We start from the raw sequence: 21,037 nt of genomic DNA, 5'->3' as shown, positions 1-21,037 counted from the left end.
TATTTCCCCCAAACAGGGAATATCCCTGAAGGCAAAGTAAAATGCCCTTTAATTTCCTTTGGTTTCCATATGTTTTGCCATGTAACGAGTATTAAGGAAGATGCACCACATTAAAACTCAAATTGAAGTCATTTAGCATTTGATTTCAAACATTTTTTTTTAGATCTTTTGCTTCCAAAACAAAAACAAACAAAAAAACCTGGGGCGGGTGTACCTACTAGAATATGTTCAAGAGCTATTTTCATCCTAAAAAATGTATGAAAAGCAGTCTTAATGAAAAGGCAACTCTAAATGAAACAATGTTCATTAAAGACATTAAAAAATATTGTTTTGATAAGCACTAACAAAACATTTTAACTAATTAATTTCAGTATAAATGTAAAAATTGTTAGCTAAAATATTCTTGGTAGAAAATAAAGTAGGGTGCGCCTGGGTGGCTCAGTTAATCATCTGCCTTCTACTCAGGTAATGATCCCAGGGTCCTGAGATTGGGCCCCAAATCAGGCTCCTTCCTCACTGGGGAGCCTGCTTCTCCCACTCCCTCTCCTTCCGCCCTTCCTCCTACCCCAGTCTGTGCTCTCTCTCTCCCTAATAAATAAAATCTTTTTAAAAAATAACGAAGGAAAGGAAAGTAAGTAACCACTAATATTGATAATATAAAACACATAACCCCAGTTAATATTTGGGTGTGGCTCACTTATTTGACTCATAGAGAGGAAATATTTTACTTACAGTAAACTTACAAGTCACGTAATTTTGTATTTTTTTAAACCACACCATATTTTTAGCTATGTTCATAGGTATCACTGTCCAGCATTGATTATCTATGACCGTCATTATACCACTATGACTAGATATTTAAATTGTTTCTAACACTTAATTGTTATAAATGATAATATAATAAACATCTTAATCCTTAAAGCATTTTTTTAGAATTATGTATTCTTTAGTATTCTCAAAAGAACAATACACAGATGAATAGATATACTAGTTTAAAAAATCTAAATAATTCATTTACTGGATTATAATTATATGCATATAATACCACACGTGTACTTACATTCATTATGAGAAATACTATTACCAAATATAACTACATCTACATATGAGAAGGCAGTGTTTTATGATTAGGAGTCACATTGGAAAGGTGGGATCATTCTTCTGTCTCAAAAATGTGAAGAAGCTTCTTTGTATCATTGCCTGTACAAAGTGCAAAGCAATAGCCATCATCTTAATAAATACATGGAAGTTAGTAAAATTCTCGGAACTGTGAAGTGTGGAGAATAGGAGAGTAAGGGAAAGAGGTGGAAGGAAACATTTGGCAGGTTTTGTTTTTATGTCTCACCAGGTCTACAGTCAAATACTGGAAAAAAAAAGAAAATATAGTACCTAAAAATAATGAATTAGATTAATAAAGGATAAGTATTGTTTAATTGCAACACAGAAGCTTACTTATTTCTAGCTGACTGAACTTACTTCATTTCTATTAGTTAAGTGGTATCGTGTGAAAGCTTTCTCAATTTTTGACTATTAAGTAGTATTTAATTTTGGTGAGCTTCACCACATTTTAGTCAACTTTGCTTCTGACTTGGCGTAATCAATGGTTTCTTTTCCCTCACTACTTACCCCAAATTAGTAGAGTTGATTTCACTGAATTTTGGCTGGCAATTGCCTATTTCTCTTACAACAGCAATTGCTTATTTCACTACAACTTTATCAATAGCGAGTTTCCTGTTTTAACTGGTTTAAGTTGTTGCAAATTTAGTAAGTACCATATAGAGGAATACAGATTTATCTTATTACACTTCTATGAAATTATATTTTCAGGCGAATTTGTATTCACTCATTTAATAATACGAAGCTGGGCTTCCAAACATACCTGATGGGTGATTTCCTCTGATCTGGATCTATGGCAGACACCATGCCTACAAATGATCCATGAGGGCTTTCTTCGAAGATTTCAAACAGGTAATATGGGACCAGGAAAACAGGAGGTTCATCTTCATCTTCCACCTGGACCCTAATGAAAGTGGTGGAAGCTTCAACATGGTATTCCATGAGCTTCTCATCAACGTGGCGGTTTTTAACATTTGCTCTAAAACGATATTGGTTCTGGTGCTCAAAATCCACCCTCTACAAAGAAATACAATGTACAGAAGAAGAAATGGCTTTAGTAACCTAAGGCACTCTTTAGAAAAAAAAAAAAGTTTGGGTTATTAAGTCTCAGTCGCTTTTCAGTCAGGTTTCCCTTCTTATGTACTTGGTTGGATCCCTCTGATATTATCATTAAGCAGCTGCAGAGCAAATCCCTGTTAAGTGTGTTGTTATTTATTTCTGTTATAAAATGTTTTGGAATCGTAACTACATTTTTTTTTAGGATTAAAATTATACTTCTCTTGGCATTAATATCCTATGGAATTGAGAATTAATTTCTTTTTATTTAAGATCTTTCCGGGTGCCTGGGTGGCTCAGTGGGTTAAGCCACTGCCTTCTGCTCAGGTCATGATCCCAGGGTCCTGGGATCAAGCCCCGTGTCAGGTTCTCTGCTCAGTGGGGAGCCTGCTTCCCCCTCTCTCTTTCTACCTACTTGTGATCTCTGTCTGTCAAATAAATAAAATATTTTTTAAAAAAAGACTCTATTAAAAAAAAAATCTTTCCAAAACGTCCTCTAAAAATCTTTAAAAACAATAAAAAAAACTGTTCTACAAATAATTTGAGACTCTGTAATAATTCTGTCTAATCTCTAAGTTCCTCTGCTTCCTAAATCATAAATCACAGGTTCTCATTTCAATTACTTAATGAAGCAATAACTAACCGGCTAAACAAAATAATTATATGCATTTCTGATTTGATTTTGTATTCTTCTGCAAAGTAAATATCGGAAATATATCTACCTTTTTTAATATAACTATTCCTTCTTGCGTCTTATTATTAGTAATTATGTCAAATGTTTGTGAATCATCTTCAATGCTGTAATCCATTTCTGCATTCTCTCCAATGTCATTATCATATGCCATGATTTTTCCTATTGAAGTCCCAGCAGGTGCCGATTCAGAAACAGTGAAGCGGTATAAACCTTTAAAAACAAAATTCAAGATATTTCACGTAAATAATAAACATAAGAAATTCCCAATTTTAGCACCTTTTTTTTTGTGGACTATGGGAAAACCCACAGTCTTACCTTCTACCAGTTACTTCTTCTAAATCAGTATCTATTACTTCTTTATTTTTGTAATCGGTATATTGTATTTCCCTAATATCCTACCTAAGCATCTATTAATGTCTCTCAAATATAACTTAGTGAGTCTTAGCACCAATAAATATAATTTCCAAATTTTTATTCATATGTATACTTTGTTGATATTTTTGGATTTATTTATTATATACTGCAACCATCCCAATTAAATTTGATAAAATAATTTTCAATTTCACTTAAGCAATCTCTTAAATCTAAAGTTACTAGTAAACGTAAATGTGGATTAGAGAGGAGAGAGAATAAAGCAAATAAGTGAGTTTTAAGTGTAACAGTTTGATTTTTAGATTCTGAGCTGAGTGCAGGAGCCATAATGGAAATGAGGATCCACAGGAGTTAGTGAGTGAACAAAGTAGGAAAACCATGATGGAGTCAGATGACCCTACTGTTTTGGTCACGTGAAAACAATGGAAGTTATATCTGAAATACATCGATGTAAATAAAAATAAACGAGCTCTGCTTCCTTCATTTTTCAGAAGTAACTTGCCTAAAACTGATAAAGAGTTAGCCATTTGTAAATTATTATTTGTGGTTTATGTTAAAATGTGGGACGGGGCACCTGGGTGGCTCAGTGGGTTAATTGTCTGCCTTCTGATCCAGTCATGATCTCAGAGTCCTGGGACTGATCCCCACATCAGGCTCCTTGCTCAGCAGGGAGTCTGCTTATCCTTCTGTCCCTCACCCCCCTCTCTCTTTCTCTGAAATAAATAAAATATTTAAAAAAAATGTGGGAATAATCATATATATCAATATTCTAAAGAATGGAATTTGGCGGCCTGGATGGCTCATTTAGTTTCAGCATTTGAATGTGGGTCAGGTCTGATCTTAGGGTCCTGGGACTCCAGGTGGGGTTCCCTGACTAGGGAGGGCCTGCTCCTCCCTCTGCCTCTGCCCCTCCCCCCACTCATGCTCTCGCACCCATACTTTCTCTCTCAAATAAATAAAATATTAAAAAAAAAAAAGAAAAGAAACTTCATAGAATTTTAAAAAGGAGCACATAATAAAAATTTTCCTTAAAGAGATTATTTATTTTCTTAAAATATAGCAAGTTACCTCACAGACTGCCTTGTGAGAGATGTCCTTTCTTTTTAACATGGGAGAAATGTTACTTAAAAGTTCTAAATATTTTTATTATTTTTCAGGAAGTAACAGCTTAACTCTGTTTCAAGGTTTTTTTTTGTTTTTTTTTTTTTTTTCATTGTGGGAAAATGTATACTTGAGAAAATAGGATTTTAGGAAGAGCAAGCCAAAAGTCCACAAAACCAGGGGCTGAAGTTTTCCAGTGACAGAGAGTAGGTCAATTGCCTGGTGTTGGTTTGTCCATGAAGAAGGGGTAGAATGAGAGTATGTAACTCCAAGAGGTAATGGAAAAGGACTGAATGATGGCAAATTATTTAGGACAATGGAAGTTATATTAAGGCCTGTGACTTTTTTCTCTGAGTGACATGGTAGACATTTAAGTGATCTGATCTGATCTGCATTTTAGTAAGATCATTAAAATCGTGTTGGAAGGAGACCAGAGAATAAAGGCAGAAGCAGAGAGACTAGATGGGAGCCTATGGCAATAGTGGAGACAAATTAAGAGGCAGCATGATCCAAGGTTGCAAATAAAATTGGTGAGAAATGTTCAGATTATGGATATTTTTAAAAGGTAGCGCCAACAGGAACCGCAGAGGATTGAGTTTTGGATATGAGAGAAAGAACAGAGGGGAAGCTGACTTCAAAATCTTTAAACGAAGTAGGTGTCTATTATCAGGAGAGATTGTGTGTGTGTGCGGGTGCATGTGTGTGTGTGTGCACAGAATACTGAAAATCAGGGACTAGCAGGAATTGTGCAGAATTGATCATCACTTCAGTCTGAGTTAGAAATCAGAATTGACCTAGATTTAACCCAGAGTAATCCAAATCAGATTGTTAGAATGGACTGAATTTGCACTGAATGGGTGAGATTTTGTCCTCAGCAATGTGAAACCTGGATTTGACAGTCATTGAGATGGGAAACACTGTAAAAAGAAGAGCTTTAGAGGAGGAGTCAGGCATGATCAGGAACTCAAATATACGTCAAGTTTAAATGTATGTGACATTTAATGAAGACACCGAGTAGACAGTTGGATAGCCACGTGTGGGCTTCATTAGAGAGGTTCATCCTGGAGGTATATATCCGGGAGTTGTCAGCACAGAGATGGCATTTCAAGTCTTGTGGCCAGATGAGAACATCAGAGTGAAGGCAAAAGGAAGAGAAATGAGGTTCTAAGGCCTGAGAGCAGAAATACACCAGACTTTACAGTATGCAGAGGTGAAGACAAAGCAAGGAAGACTATTAAAAAGTGACCAGTGAGATAGAAGATAAAGTACATAAGAATAGAGTAATCCTGTCAGATCCTGCTGAAAAATCACACTATATTAGGACAGAGCATTGACTGGATTTCGCCGCGCATGATAGAACGGGCCAGATCAGTTTGGTCAAGGAGTGTGCAAAAACCAAACTGGAGTGGGCTCCAGAGATTTTCAAAGACTGTGAGCAGGTTGATGAGTTCGACAACACTGTAAAAATTCTTTTCTCTAAAAGAAAAGAAGAAAGCATGACTAGCTAGATGAGGAAGTGGAGTCAATAATGTATTTTATTTTGTTTTTAAGATGAAAACAAGACGTTTGAATGTTTGAATGTTAATAGTGATTAGCAGGCAGAGTGGAGAACCGTTGACTGTAAGGTGCGGGGAGGGGTGCGTATCGGAGGAGATACGCATTAAATATTTAACACGAGAGGATGACAGTGGGATTATAAAAGGGAAAGTAGTTGGAACAAGAGTAAGGAGGTCAGCATGCTTCTGTTCTGGAAGAACAGTCAATTCACACATTTTCACATGATTATGGTGTGGGACATAAATAGAACTATTTTAAACAGTGAGGCAACTTGATGGTGCTAGAATCATGTTCATCCACACTCAGATTTGAAAGTAGAAATGCTCTCATCTTACGTGTGGGGTCTGGGTAGCTATAAGAATTTTAGAAAGTATTTTAAATATTCTAATGTATTCAGATATATATATCAATATATACATATGTATACATTGTTATTTATAATTATAGATTGTTTATCAATGTTCGTAGGTATATGGTTATATATTATATTCACACATTGTTATAAATTATATATGCACACTGAAGTTTATATATATATATAAAACAATGTTAAAGTTGGAAAAAATTAAAAGGAATAAGGATGGTAGCAGAAGCTGCAAGGAATTTTTGTGTCAACAAACATATCTTGGGGGTACTGCCCCTGAGAGTCCTCAATTATTATTTCACATCCATCTGAATAAAACATAGACTAGAGTTATTCAATATATTCACCTACTATTTTTCTACATTTATTATATGGCAGTCATTTTATGAAATCCTGGGTATTTCAGATTTAATTACACATCATCTTCTTGTCTCTAGGACACACACTCTGTAGAGATCGTCACGTATATAATGCATTTAATACCCTGGGGATGAAGGTCACAAACTGCTGCTTTGTTGCCTAAATTCCATCCAAAGAGGAGCTGTTTCATTGACTCATAAAGAAATGAGGAAATACGGCTCAAATGGTACAAAGGAGCAATGATGTAGGATGAATAAAAGTTTAGAAATCTAGTGTACGGCGTGGTGACTCGAGTTCATAATCCGACATCGTTCGGGGAATTTTCTGAGAACGTCTCAGCGTTCTCACCACCAGCCTCCCAAGTAACAGTGTGAGGAGATGGCTGACGTACTTAGTTTGACTGTAGTAATGATTTCACAACGTATATGATAGCAAAACATCATGTTGTATACCTTAGATATATACAATTTTTATTTTTAAAAAATGATCACATTAAACTGAAAAAATTTAAATTTGACAATAGCACAGAAATAAACATCCAGATTTCTAATATTTTTTGAAAAGTCAAAAAGATCTGATAACTTTGGTTCTGGCACAAATAAGCTGAACTGAATCTTGTCTGTATCACTCAGAGATGTGTGTGTGTGTGTGTGTGTGTGAGAGAGAGAGAGAGAGAGAGAGAGTGAGAGAGAAAAACAGAGAGAGAGATCCACTTTTCTCTTTGATACACGCTTATATAGTCCTCCTATCATGATAATTGCTCATGATTTCTAAAATTGCTTGTAAATATATTTCTGTAGCTAAGACAATCCTCTGGTGGGGGAGGGAGTCCTAAGAAAAAAACAATTTCTCCTAAGAATTTCATAAGAAATTCCTTCTGAAGCTCATCAAGTGATTTAACTTGTATTATATCTTAAATTATGAGAGCAGTTGGGGCCTATTCATGCTACAAAAGAGAAAGATACCCACACATATATAGTCAATTAATTTATGACAGAGGAGCCAAAAATATGCAATAGGAAATGTCAGCTTCTTTAATAAGTGCTGTTGAAAAAAATGGTCAACGAAATGCAAAATAATGCAACAGAACTATTATCTTACATCATACACAAAAATTCACTCAAACGGATTAAAAACTTGAACTAACACCTGAAGCCATAAAACTCTTAGAAGAAAACACAGGGAGTAAGCTCCTTGACCTAGATCTTGGTGATGATCTTTTTAATCTGACACCAAAAATAAAAGCAACAAAAGAAAAAATGAGTGGACTATATCAAACTAAAAAGCTTCTGCACAGCAAAGGAAACCATCAAAAGAATGAAAAGGCAACTTACTGAATGGGAAGAAATATTTGCAAACCATATATCTGATAATGGACTAATATCCAAAATATATAGGACCTCATGGAACTCAATATCTAAGAATAATATTAATAATTGACATAAGATCTGAATAGACATTTTTCCAAAAAAGGCATACAGATGGCTAACGGGTACATGAGAAAATGCTCTATATCATTTATCATCGGGGAAATGCAAATCAAAACCACAATGAAATATTACCTCACACCTGTTAGAACAGCTATTATTCAAAAGACCAGAAAGAACAAGTGTTGGTGAGGACATGCAGAAAAGGGAACCCTGTGCACTGTTAGTGGGAACATAAATTGGTGCAGCCACTATGGAGAGAGCAGTGTGGTGGGGTTTTGAAAAATTAAATACAGAACTACCTTATGATCCAGCAATTCCACTTCTGGGTATTCAACCAAAGAAAATAAAAACACCTATTAGAAAACATATCCGCACTCACATGTTCATTGCATTATTATTCACAATAGCCAACATACGGAAACAACGTAAGTGTCTGTTAGTGCATGAATGGATAGAGAAATGATGATACACACACACACACAAATATTACTTAGCCATAGAAAAGAATGAAATCTTGTTATTTGCAACAACATGGATGGACCTCAAGGGCATTATGCTAAGTGAAATAAGTCAGAAAAAGAAAAAGACGGTATGATCCCTCTTATATGTGAAATATTATATATGATTTTTTCATATATATAAATCATAGGTGAACACAAAAACAGGTGAATTGTGTTTATTTCTGTTTTTAGTTTTAATATATTGAATACAAATAAAAATTTAAAAGTATTATCATTTCAAATCATTACTGTGGTAGGTAGAAAAATGAATCCCCAAAATATATGTGCTCTAACACCCCAGAACCTATGAACATACTGACAAAAGGGAATTAAGGTTGCAGATGGAATTCATATTGCTAATTAGCATATCTTGCGATGTCAAGATTGTATTGGTTTCTCCAAGTGGACCTGATCTAATCATATTAGTCCTTAAAAGTGAAGAAGAGGCAAAGTGTGGGTCAGAGAGATGACAGTATGTGTAGGATTTGACACATTTGCTATGTTGCAGGTGTGTGAGTTATATACAAGAATCAGAAAGACGCCTTAAGGAGCTAACAGTGTCCTTCACCTGACAGCCATCAAGGAAACGGTGACTTTAATCCTACAAACATAAAGAACTGAATTTTGCCAACAACCAAATCCAAAGAAATGGATTCTCCCCTGGATCCTTGAGAAGGGAACACAGCCCTGCAGACCCCTTGAACTTAATATGGTGACACCTGTGACATTTCATTAGGATAATAATTTAAGACATAAAGCTTGTGGAAATTGTTAGAGAAGCAATTAAAAGAAAACACATTACTGTTTCATTTGTAATAAAAATAATAAAAATAAAAATAAAATAATAAATAATTAAACTAATAAAAATAATCACACAGAATAATTAACAAATTATTTTATATAATTCTAGTGCTGTTCCAGTGCTAATATGCGATGACATCTGCATATATTTAACATATGCATAATTATGTTATAATGAAAATTCAAGACGTTTTCTACTTACGATCCTTAAATATAGGTTTATTGTCATTCACATCAGAAAGTTTAATTAATACACTTGTTGTTCCAGACAGTGCTCCAGGCAGACCAATCATATCTTTGGCTTGAATAATTACCCAATACTCATCTTGCAGTTCTCTATCCATTTTAGTAGATATTCTTATGACTCCTTTAAAAATGCAATAAAAATATCAATTATTATTTCATTATTAACCATGGTATCCACCTAGTTAAATTCCTAAGAATTCAATCATATAATCGTTCTTTTGACACATTGTAAAGCACTACCATGCGGTAGACACTGCCCTGAAGAAAAAATAATAATGATAATAATAAACACCAACTCTGCCTGGAGGTTAGAACAGTCATCGGATACTAAGAATACTAGCAGACCCTTAATAAAATACCCATGTTAATATAATCTGCAGGTAGGGAAGAGGAATATCTTATTTCTACCTCAAATTATTTTCTGCTGTCTTCTCTAACATAATATTAGTGTGCTACAATTAACTTTTCCCTTGGGCGCCTGGGTGGCTCAGTGGGTTAAGCCTCTGCCTTCGGCTCAGGTCATGATCTCAGGGTCCTGGGATCGAGGCCCACATCAGGCTCTCTGCTCAGCAGGGAGCCTGCTTCCTCTCTCTCTCTCTCTGCCTGCCTCTCTGCCTGCTTGTGATCTCGCTCTGTCAAATAAATAAATAAATAATCTTTAAAAAAACAAAAAACAAAAAACTTTTCCCTTAAGTTTGAAAGAAGTTAATTATGAATAAATGTGTAAATCACAACACCAAATTTATGCAAAAAATACTGTGCACCTGTGATGTTAAAGTCTATTTTAAGTCGTGGTATGTGAAGAAAGGTTTGTTTTTGACCAACAGTTATTCATAATCTGCCAATAGAGATAAATATATACACATATTTTCAAACTCAAGATGGACCATAATAAATGTAATAAATATCAACTTTCTATAAAATGATTTACTGAAAAAGTAATTAATTATCACTGAAAAAAAGAAAACTAGGAGAAATTCAGGGTGGTACAAAGGACAAGGGGACGCTGGCCTACAGATTTTCGGAACACTAACAGAAAGACAGAAAATGGCCAGTCCTCAAATAAGGCTGGGGAAAAATGTTCATTAAAAAATTGTGAGACCTATAAAAACAAAAAAGGGATGAAGCAGACCATATTGTGATGGCATTTTAATTGTGGATTAAAATGTTTTACAAGTATAATCTTTCATATGAATCACTGTAGGAAACGGTGAATGTATTAAACAGACACTGCTAGAATCTACCTACGTTTGACTCTGGAGAGAATTGGGTATAAAGGTGTTGCATTTCTCATGTGGTTTTAATTTGCATTTCCATGATGACTGCTGAGGTTAATAATTTTTAATATGCTTGCAGGCTTTTCGTATATCAAATTTTAGTCAATTGTTTTAAGTGCCTTTAGTGTATTTTTAAATTGTTTTTTTTCTGTTTCCAGTTGGTTTGTTATAATCTTTACATATGTTTTATATCTTATACACAAATGATTTGTGGTATAGATGGGGAAAATTCAAACTCTGAAAGTTAGAAAAATCAGCTAAAAGCCTAAAAAGAATTAAATGTTTAAAAGTACAACGCATTTATTTATTGAAACATCAGGTTTACTGTACAACATGTTTATAATAAGCAGATGATTTTTTTTCTGACATCTGATTACTTAGAATCCTGTTGAATTACACTTTATTTCATTCATAAATACCTGTTGTTGGTTCAATGGAGAAATATGGTTGGCCTTGTAGTAAACTGTACAGGAGACGAGCATTATTGCCACTTGAAGGATCATCAGCATCATTTGCTGTCACTTGGATGACTAATGTTCCTGAAGAAAATATAAATAGTAACAAGAAATTAAGACTGTGGTATTACGGAACAATGCATTCAGTTCTATAAAGCATTCTCTCCTTAGCAAGCAAGACGATGATACACATGAAAGACGAGCCCTCCTTATTCAGAATAAACTAGTTATAAAACTAGTATCATTCTGTATAAACAAGATAATATAGCCGCATGCAAAATAGTTCTAATTCCGCTATGCAATGTAGATTTTAAACATGTAAATCTATGCTATAATGAAATATAACCATTAAATGATCCACTACAAGAACCATTCAGGAGCTTTCAAAGGTGTATTATTAGTGGAAGACTCAAAACGGAATTGGAAGCAGTTTACTTTAAAAAATCATATGGGGTTGGGAGAAGGGGGGTAGGGTTATGGACATTGGGGAGGGTATGTGCTTTTGGGTAAATTGGAAGGGGAGATGAACCATGAGAGACTATGGACTCTGAAAAACAATCTGAGGGGTTTGAAGTGGCGGGGGGGTGGGAGGTTGGGGTACCAGGTGATGGGTATTATAGAGAGCACAGCTTGCATGGAGCACTGGGTGTGGTGAAAAAATAATGAATACTGTTTTTCTGAAAATAAATAAATTGGAAAAAAAATTTAAAAATCATATTGTGACCTGTAACTCAAAAAAGTCACAGAATGTTGATAAAATGTTAATAAAAATTATTGAAATGTGCTTGAATTAATATCAAGTTTAGGGAGGCCATAATTATCTACCTAGTTTAATTCCCATCTCTAAAATTCTTTCTTACTTCGAAGAATTCTTTTTTTAAAAGTACAAAGCAAAATCTACCAGATACTGATAAGTAAAGTGTTCTCATGAAAATTCAGTAACAATCAATAAAACACAATGTAAGTATTTGTGCATTTAAATTCCATTCTTAAATTAAACATATTTATTTAAAAATATTAAGCTTTTTAATCATGTTTATGTAAACGTGGAATGGCATTATGGGTCTTGTTGGAAATCTGCATTTATTGAAGGATTATGTTCCGTGTCAGTAAGAATGGCAACATGAGCATCACAGAAGCAAATAGCCTATGTGCTTTTCTTTATAACTAGCATCATTAATATTTTAATTACAGGCTAATCATAAACTGAGACACTCTAAGAGGAAGCCCTTCTATTCCTCTTAACAAAATTGTTGAAATTTTTACCGTGGCCCTCAAACGTATGTGATATTTGCTCTTTTGTTTCAGTATTTTGTTAGTTACTTAACACTTGTATACTGTACAACCACACAAAATGTAAATAAACACCATAGTTTCAAGCGTCTTACAATACAGTACTTCCACTTGTGACAACACGGATGGACCTTAAGGGCAGTATGCGAGGCCTGGTAAGGCAGAGAAAGGCAAAGAGATCACTTACATGTGCAATCTAATAGAGCTGAGCTCATAGAAACAGAGGTTAACAGAGGCTTAGGGTGGGACAATTGAGTAAATACTGATCAAAGCCTAGAAAACTAGTTAGAAAATAAGTAAGTTCTGGAGAGCTTATGTACAGCATGATAATTACAGTCGATAGTATTATATTGTATATTTCAAAGTTACTAAGAGAGTTTATCTTAATTTGTCTCCCCCCAACCCCCCCCCACAAAAGATAGTGTTGAAGATGCTAGCTAATACGAGGTGGTAACTATATATTGCAATATATAAATGTACCAAATCAACATATAGTAGACCTTAAACTTACACAACATTATAGGTTGAATATATCTCAATAAAATAATAAATTAATAAATAATCAGCAAATAATAAAAGGCATTTCTGTAGCAACTGTAAACAGTTACTCCAAGAAAAGGATTCTTAGGGACTCTCAATTCAATCACTTTGTATTGGGCAAGAGTTGTTCTTTGAACTACCCTCTGTGCACGCATTCATTTACTTTTCTACATTTCCTCTCCATGTCTCCATTTCATTTCTTTCTATAGGAGTGCTCCATCCCTAGATTCCAGAACTAGACTACCTGTCTACTCCAGCTTCAGGAGCAAAAGTTAAAATCATTATATATTAGTTTTTGACCAAAAGAAATACTTACAATTAAGACTTTAGACCTCTTTACCTAGTACTTTACAAATGAGTACCAGGAAGATCATGAAAAGGCACTGACTCACAGATCACCCCATACTCGTTTATAGAAAAACAAGTTACAAAATTAGGAGTTTCTCCCCCCCAATTTTTTCAAGCACATTTTAAATTGATGCTTCATTTACTTCTAAGCAGAACATACCCCTTCACTGTTCTAATGTGTCACTCCCTTGCTCTCTACTAAATGGAAAACCTAATATAAAATATTGTGGGTATTATTCTACAGAAGAACACAATTTATGCAGGCCCATCTCAAGCATACATGTCAAAATATTTTTAAATGTTTATTTTCACCGGAGAAGACATTTTGAATCTTTGATTACTAAAATTAAAGGATGTTTTAACATCAGAAAATGAACATAATTTGTGGCATTAATGGCTTAAAAAAGAAAAATGTAAAGCAAAAATTCTTATTAGATATATAAAATAGATCTGAAAATATTCTATTTTTATTTTCAGTAAAAACTCAGAAAATTAGGGAAAAAATGCAGCCTTCTAAATCTGATAAGGGACATTTTTTAAACTTTGACAGCAATCATATTTAATTATGAAGATTTAGAACTTTTCCTTCTGGAGTAGTTAAAAAGCAAGAAGTTTATTGTCACTGCTATGTTTTAAAGCATTGTATTGAACCTCTTAGACAATGTGAGGCAATGCCATGTATACCAAAATGAATGATTAAAGATGATGATGAGAGACCAATGATTCATGTATGATGGATGGATAGATGGATAGATAGATAGACAGATATCAGAAACTTTTTTTTAAAATTACAACAATTATTCAAAGGTGACAGGATTTTAGTTAGAAAATCAAGCAGAATATACCTAAGAAAAGTTTACAGGCGAATATTAAATTAATAAAATTAGCAAGGTCGCACAAAACTCCATTTTCATGTACACCAGAAATACATATTTATAAAATATTTCAATTAAATGCATAACATACATAACAAATAAAAATATCCAGGAACATCTAAGCAAAAATTATTAAAGATCTCTACAAAAAAACTAAAGAGATATTAATGATCAAAAATGAACAAAAATACTGGGTTTATGAATTGGATGACTTCATCGAAATATCAACAAATTGATCCACAGTATAAATGCTATCCTAATCAAAATCCTAGCAAGTTGTATTCCTGAATAAATTAAAAAGATGATTATGAAATATGCCTGGAAATGCAAAGGAGCAAGCAGGCCAAGACGATTTTGGTGAACGACATCTGGAAGACTTGTACCGACAAAGAGCAAGGCTTAGGACACAACCACATCAATGAAGACAATATAGTGTCAGTCCCTGGAGCAAAAAAATACAATAAAACTGCCGAGAGGCTCAGAACCTGGAGAATACACATGTGGTGAGAACTCATTTATGCAATGATGGCACAGCTGAGCACTGGAGAATCATTTCAGTGAATGTTGCGGGCTCAACTGGGTATCTCCCTGCATCTACGCATCTGTCTGTTGGTTATCTCTCTTTTGACCTAGGATTTGGCACGTGCTTCACACCTTTTGCAAAAATTGGTTTAAAATAAATTATAGAGGGGCGCCTGGGTGGCTCAGTGGGCTAAGCCTCTGCCTTTGGCTCAGGTCACGATCTCAGGGTCCTGGGATCAAGCACCGCATCGGGCTTTTTGCTCGGCGGAGAGCCTGCTTCCCCCTCTCTCTACTGCCTCTCTGCCTACTTGTGACCTCTGCTTGTCAAATAAATAAATAAATAAATACTCTTTTAAAAGATAAATAAAAAATAAATAAATTACAGATATACACGTGAAAGGTAACAACACAAATATAACAGAGTAACGAAATACGAAATTTTTTATATAACATCAGGGAAAAAAGACAAATGCCAAACTTCTTAATCAGGATCGGGTGATTGATAACCTGATATTCGTCTCAATGCCCAAATCCCTGTTGTTGTTAATTAGACATACTCGTTTGTTCCTTTTTCCCATCCTGGATTGGTGGCTCTTACTCTACTGAAATGCCATTCAGTAGAGTCTTATGCTTACTGGTGCATTTACTCAGTGTATGAAGCATGGTACATGCCTCACATATGAACCAATCTGCTTAGCCTCTTCATTCATTTCATCAGCATTTTATTGTGCTCTCACTAAAACAGACAAAGTTGGTTTAGCCACATTAGTGGGTCAAAAATGAAAGTTTCTTTAATTATGTTAGTAATAAAGTTATTTCTAAAGGACAAGTGATACATATGTACATTAATGAAAATACTTTATATAAATTAACATTAACTATATCACCGGATAGATATTTTTCACATATAGTTTCATTATTTAGTCAGTTTTTTAGTTTAATTTTGTTTTTATGAACAGTGCCCTGGGTTATCACTAGCTCTCTTATAGATTTAATCATGTCTTAAAAGGAGACATTTAATTCAATGCCCGTATGTCTCATAGGCTACTTCTCACACCTCATGGAAGAGCCACGAGTATGAAGTAGATGTCCCCCAAATTCACTCTGGCTTACTATAATGCACCTACTAATAATATTTTTTTAAAAATAAAAAAATCAGGACCAAATGCTTTCTTGACAAAATACCCCCCCAAAATAGGATTAAGCAGGGCTGTCCTAGGTGAAACTGGAGATCTGATCACTATTTGTCACAAAATCTTCCTAATTTTCTCGGCTGTAATCTGAAATCGGCCCCTCCCAAGGAGGGCAGGAGGAAACCAAAGAAAGAGGCAGACCATTCTAAATTGGTAGGTAGTAGTTGTATTGTGCAAGAGAACTTATTATGAGGCTTGATTTGGGTGTAAGACGAGCAGTTTTCTGGATCTGCCCACCAAGGCTTGAAAGTTCCAGAACCTCATGTAGCTTCTGTTAATAATACCTTCCTGACTCAACACTACATCTCCATCTCAGATCTGGATGTGTGGGGCAACTTCTGAGAGTGAAACCCATATTCCAAGGACAGGGGAGGGGCTGAGGAGCCTCTGATTTCTGAGGCCCAGCACACAGGTCAACTGGCAGTCACATCCTCTCAATGACCACCCCCAACGTCCACAACCTCGTGACCTGTTCTTACAATCTTACATGCTTCCTCTGTTCCATGATGTGGCCTGAGCCAGCAGCAAGGGGCTTCATTAAAACAGAGGTAGCTCCTTTGTCAGCTATCAGGCTGCCCTGAAAGCAGGTAATACTGACATATACAAGAAAAATACAGATTAAGAATAATTCCCCAATCAGAGACAACTGTTTGCACCAAGAATTCTGTGATCTGTAACACTCATTTGCTAAGTCCCCTAAGCAGGGGGTCAGATCACTTGTATCTTTATGTGATTTAAGAAAGATGACACACTAACAGATTCATGAGGTATGAACATAGAACATTTGTTTGAATAATGTCACAGGCACCTCCTTGCGAGGCTCTAAGTGTCCAAGGCTGTTTTACTTTAGAGGGCAGCTTTTATCATCAGAGACATGTCAGCGTTCAATTGGGGGCAGACTTTGGTTGCTATCATTCAAGTCTCGCTGGGTGAATGTAAGGGCTTCTGTGTCAAGGCCAATGGGAGGAACAAACAAAGCAGCCAAATGATTAAACTTGCAAGAAACAATATGCCCACCTGGCCTTGAGGAGAGGGAGGTCGGCAACTTTAGGAACTTGACCTGGCTGTGCATACCACGTGTTTGCTGGGGAAAGGAAGCACTATCAGGAGTAAGGAGACAATCTGGGGGTGACCTATTGCAGAGCAGATCCCAAAGCTCCTTCCTTCCTTCCCCTTCCTTCCTTCTTTCCTTCCTTCCTTCCTCACTCTTTTTCTTTCTTTCTCTTCTTCTTTCTTTTAATGGACAGTGTTCTATTCCAGGGATAGTCTGTTTCAACAGGTCCAGTTACAGCAGGACAACAGGATCCCAGTGAGAAGTAAATAGTTTCCACTCACCCAGAGGTGCGAAGTAACTCACTCATCCTGGGGGGGCATCTCATTGCAAATTCCGGTAAATAACTTTTCCCAGGCGTGTTGAGGCTTGGTGTTCTCAGAAGTGTAGTATGTTAATTTGAAGTGCAGAATTGGGGGCAATGGTGGTTTCCTCTGGCTTCTATACCTTTAGGGTAGTGGTGCCTCAGCAGGGGTCCCCAGATGGGCATATGGAGCAACACTCCCTACTGGTTGGTCATTCAAATCTATGAAAGCCTGGGACAGTACTTTAGCCCACTTGGCCAAGGTGGTTGTAGTTGTTAGTAATTTAATCTCCTGCTTTATATTTCTTCTTCTTTTTTTTTTTTTTCTTTTTACCAAGCCTGCTTTTTGTGCATTATGCAGGAGACAGAACCTCCATTCCAAATCATGTTCTTTTTCTGGTCTTGCATATTATGACCTTTGAAGTGAGACCCCTGATCACAATCTATCCATACACAGCGCTCAGTTTCCCTCATTTCCTAGTAGTGACAGTCTGGTTCACATAATGACAAGGGAAAGCACGTTTCCACACAAAACCAGGCATGTTTAAAATTCTCACTCCGAGGGAAGGGACCAATATAATCAATTTGCGAACCTGTCAACAACTGGAAACTCCACTGGGTGGCCCCAGACTCCTTTGGCAGTTGCCCTGGGCGTGTTTAGAACACACAGGACATGCTGTTACTGTATTAGCCAAGTCTCTTGTCTTTCAAGGACAATCTAGCATCCTTAGCAACAGGCCATCCTACCTGAAGTGGACACTCTTTTTATCTGCTGTATCTACTAAAAAGTCAGTTGCTAGGGAGAATACCCAAAATAGGGCGTCTGCTGCTAGACTGCCTTTTGGTGACCGAAGGGTTCCAAAGTCAGCATGTGTCTCAGAGTTGAGTCATTGTAGCTTGATCAGAGACAGCTGTATTGCGTCGCAATGAAAAGAGACCATATGATTAGACCCTTATAGTCTAAAGATCGTCTTAAGTCAATTTGTATCTATTCTAGCAATGAACAAAAGTTTAACCACAAAAAATTCTCTCAGAATCATGTTTTTTTTTTTAAGATTTTATTTTAAAGTAATGTCTACTCCCAAGACAGGGCTCAAACTCACAAAGATCAAGAGTTGCACGCTTAACTGACTGAGCCAGTCCGGGGTCCCTCAGAAACATGTTTTCATAAGAGGAATTTCTCAGTTTACTTGTTCCGATAATAAACATACAAATGTAGTATCTAATGCTATAATTCTGGGTTCTATTATTACATTGATGGTTGATATTGTTTGCTATATTACTGCTGAGACTTACATAAACGGAAATTTCAAATCAGTTTTGTCTTTTAGTTAGATTCTGAAATTTTTAAAGCTAGTTTTTGTAAAAGGACTTTATGAAAAGTTTAAGACAATATTTGACTTTACCCATTTTTGTCAGCAATACTATATGGTGAAAACTTATTATTATGTAGGTTACACACGATGTAAACTTGTACAAATTCTTGAGAGGAAAATCATAGTTTAGTAGCCCAAACTATGGGAACTGGGAACTGCAGTTTGCCAATATACTTTATTTGTTTTGACACAAGCTATAAAATCATTATAAGATAATGGTATATTAATATGAGATAAAATATTTATTGGATATGAGAAATTACATATAAACTATGCTTTCTGTGGCATTGTTAATAAGTGCTAAAACTTACAAAACAACATGAAATTTTTAAAGCTCAAAAGCATTACTGACAGCATGAATATGATTTCCCCACACATTAGACATATTCTCCCATGAAAAGTAAAATCTAATGTAAGAATAGTGTAATTCCATCAATATTGATTTATAAATGGATTTTAGTATTAACCACAAGTATTACAGAAGACTGAATGATTCTCACTTAAATGTTAAGTTTAATATTAGTAACAAAACTTTATTAAATGATATCTCATATTTCACACTGAATGCTTTATCTTCTTTCTAGTGATTATGGGAGATATCCATAAAAATGTAAAATAGTGATAAATTTTGATATGCAGACTAATTTAGATATCCTGCGGGCAATAGAGAAGTCAGCAACCTGTGACAAGGACATTTTGTATGTAAAGTTTCCACTCATTATAGAATACTAAATAAATAGTGTGTCCTAGTTTAATATATGTTTGAATGCCAAGATCTAAACTGTAGATTTCAAAATGACTCATTTATTTTAGTGTGTAACTTTTTGTGTGTTAAGTTCAGTGGTAAAAATATTAAACAGGCTTTTCTTAGAATGAAGATATAAATTGTGAATAGGCTAGCTATTTTTACATGCAGTTTTAGTACAAGTATGTTTTGACTACGCTGAAGCAAATTTATTGAAAGGATGTTGAATTGTGTAATGGTCAAGTTTAAAGAAGCCCAAATTAAATATTATTTTGACCTACACTCTGTGTCTGTGATTTTTGTAACATTAAAACAGATATAAAATATTGGATAATTTCAGTGGGTTAAAGTCTCTGCCTTCAGCTCAGGTCATGATCCCAGGATCCTGGGATCAAGCCCCGCATCGGGCTCTTTGCTCAGCAGGGAGCCTGCTTCCCACCCTCCCCCCACACTGCCTCTCTGCCTGCTTGTGATCTCTGTCTGTCAAATAAATAAATAAAATCTTAAAAAACATATATATATATGTATATATATTAGGTAATTTAGTAAATTATAATTTTATGCAATAAAATTCATGACAGAAATAAGGTTTTAATCTGTGGATCTGCTCATCCTTTCACACCAGGCACTTATTTTATTAGTGAGGATCATTATTTATTTACAGGGACCGATTAGCACATCTCTCCGGTGTTTATATTTGATATTCAATTATTTTACAACCTAGAACCTCCAAGCAAAACTCAAGAAACAGATGATATTTTCCCACTTGTCATCTTAAACGTGCAAAATATTTTTCAATTTTTTTTTTGTTTTTTCTGTCTACCATCACCTGAAAATTAGGTCATTCTTATTCTTCTGTTGTATTTTTGACACCTCTACTTTTCATAATGTGAGAGAATCTATGTCAGACAGATGGACTGTGTTTAAGAAAGCAAACAATATGTTCAGAGAAAATACAAAGAGCAATCCATCCCAAACTCAGTCACATTCAAGTCATATCTCCAAACACAGAAGTTTCAAAGAATATAATTTTCAAATTTTATGTATTTTAAGAAATAAGGATTTTTATATTTCAGATAAATCTCTGCTAAGGGTTGATGCTTACTAAATTTATGAATTCAAAAAGTGACATCTAAATTTACATATACTTTACATAAATCAAATTCAATCTCTTCTTTTATAACAGGTGACATATTATTTTGATGGTAAATACTATTAAAGTGAATTTCTTTTTCTTCAAGCTTTACTGAGATACAATTGATATGCAACATTGTGTAAGTTCAAGGTATACAACATGATGGTTGATACAAATATATTGAGAAATGATTACCACAATAAGGTTAGTTAATACCCCCATCACCTCATATAATTACAATTTTATCTTGTGGTGAGAACAGTTAAGATCTACTATTTTAGTAACTTTCCAATATGTAATACAGTAATGTTATTATTATATGATCT

The 21,037-nt window shown here is 35.0% G+C and overlaps 1 protein-coding gene across 2 annotated transcripts in view; it reads right to left on the bottom strand.

Moving 5' to 3' along the window:
• CDH19 (cadherin 19) overlaps nucleotides 1-21,037 on the bottom strand; it is a 111,732-nt gene that overhangs the window by 42,596 nt on the left and 48,099 nt on the right. For both annotated transcript variants that reach the window (XM_044242838.1, XM_044242837.1), the window contains exons 4-7: nucleotides 11,294-11,413; nucleotides 9,554-9,718; nucleotides 2,895-3,076; nucleotides 1,880-2,133 (exon numbers count right to left, since the gene is read on the bottom strand). In XM_044242838.1, the coding sequence (XP_044098773.1) occupies nucleotides 1,880-2,133; nucleotides 2,895-3,076; nucleotides 9,554-9,718; nucleotides 11,294-11,413 (721 nt within the window). The remainder of the gene's footprint in view (nucleotides 1-1,879; nucleotides 2,134-2,894; nucleotides 3,077-9,553; nucleotides 9,719-11,293; nucleotides 11,414-21,037) is intronic.

Source organism: Neovison vison, chromosome 3 (genome assembly GCF_020171115.1).
Source record: "Neovison vison isolate M4711 chromosome 3, ASM_NN_V1, whole genome shotgun sequence".
NCBI lineage: Eukaryota > Metazoa > Chordata > Mammalia > Carnivora > Mustelidae > Neogale > Neogale vison.
This window is presented reverse-complemented; position numbering and strand designations above follow the sequence as displayed.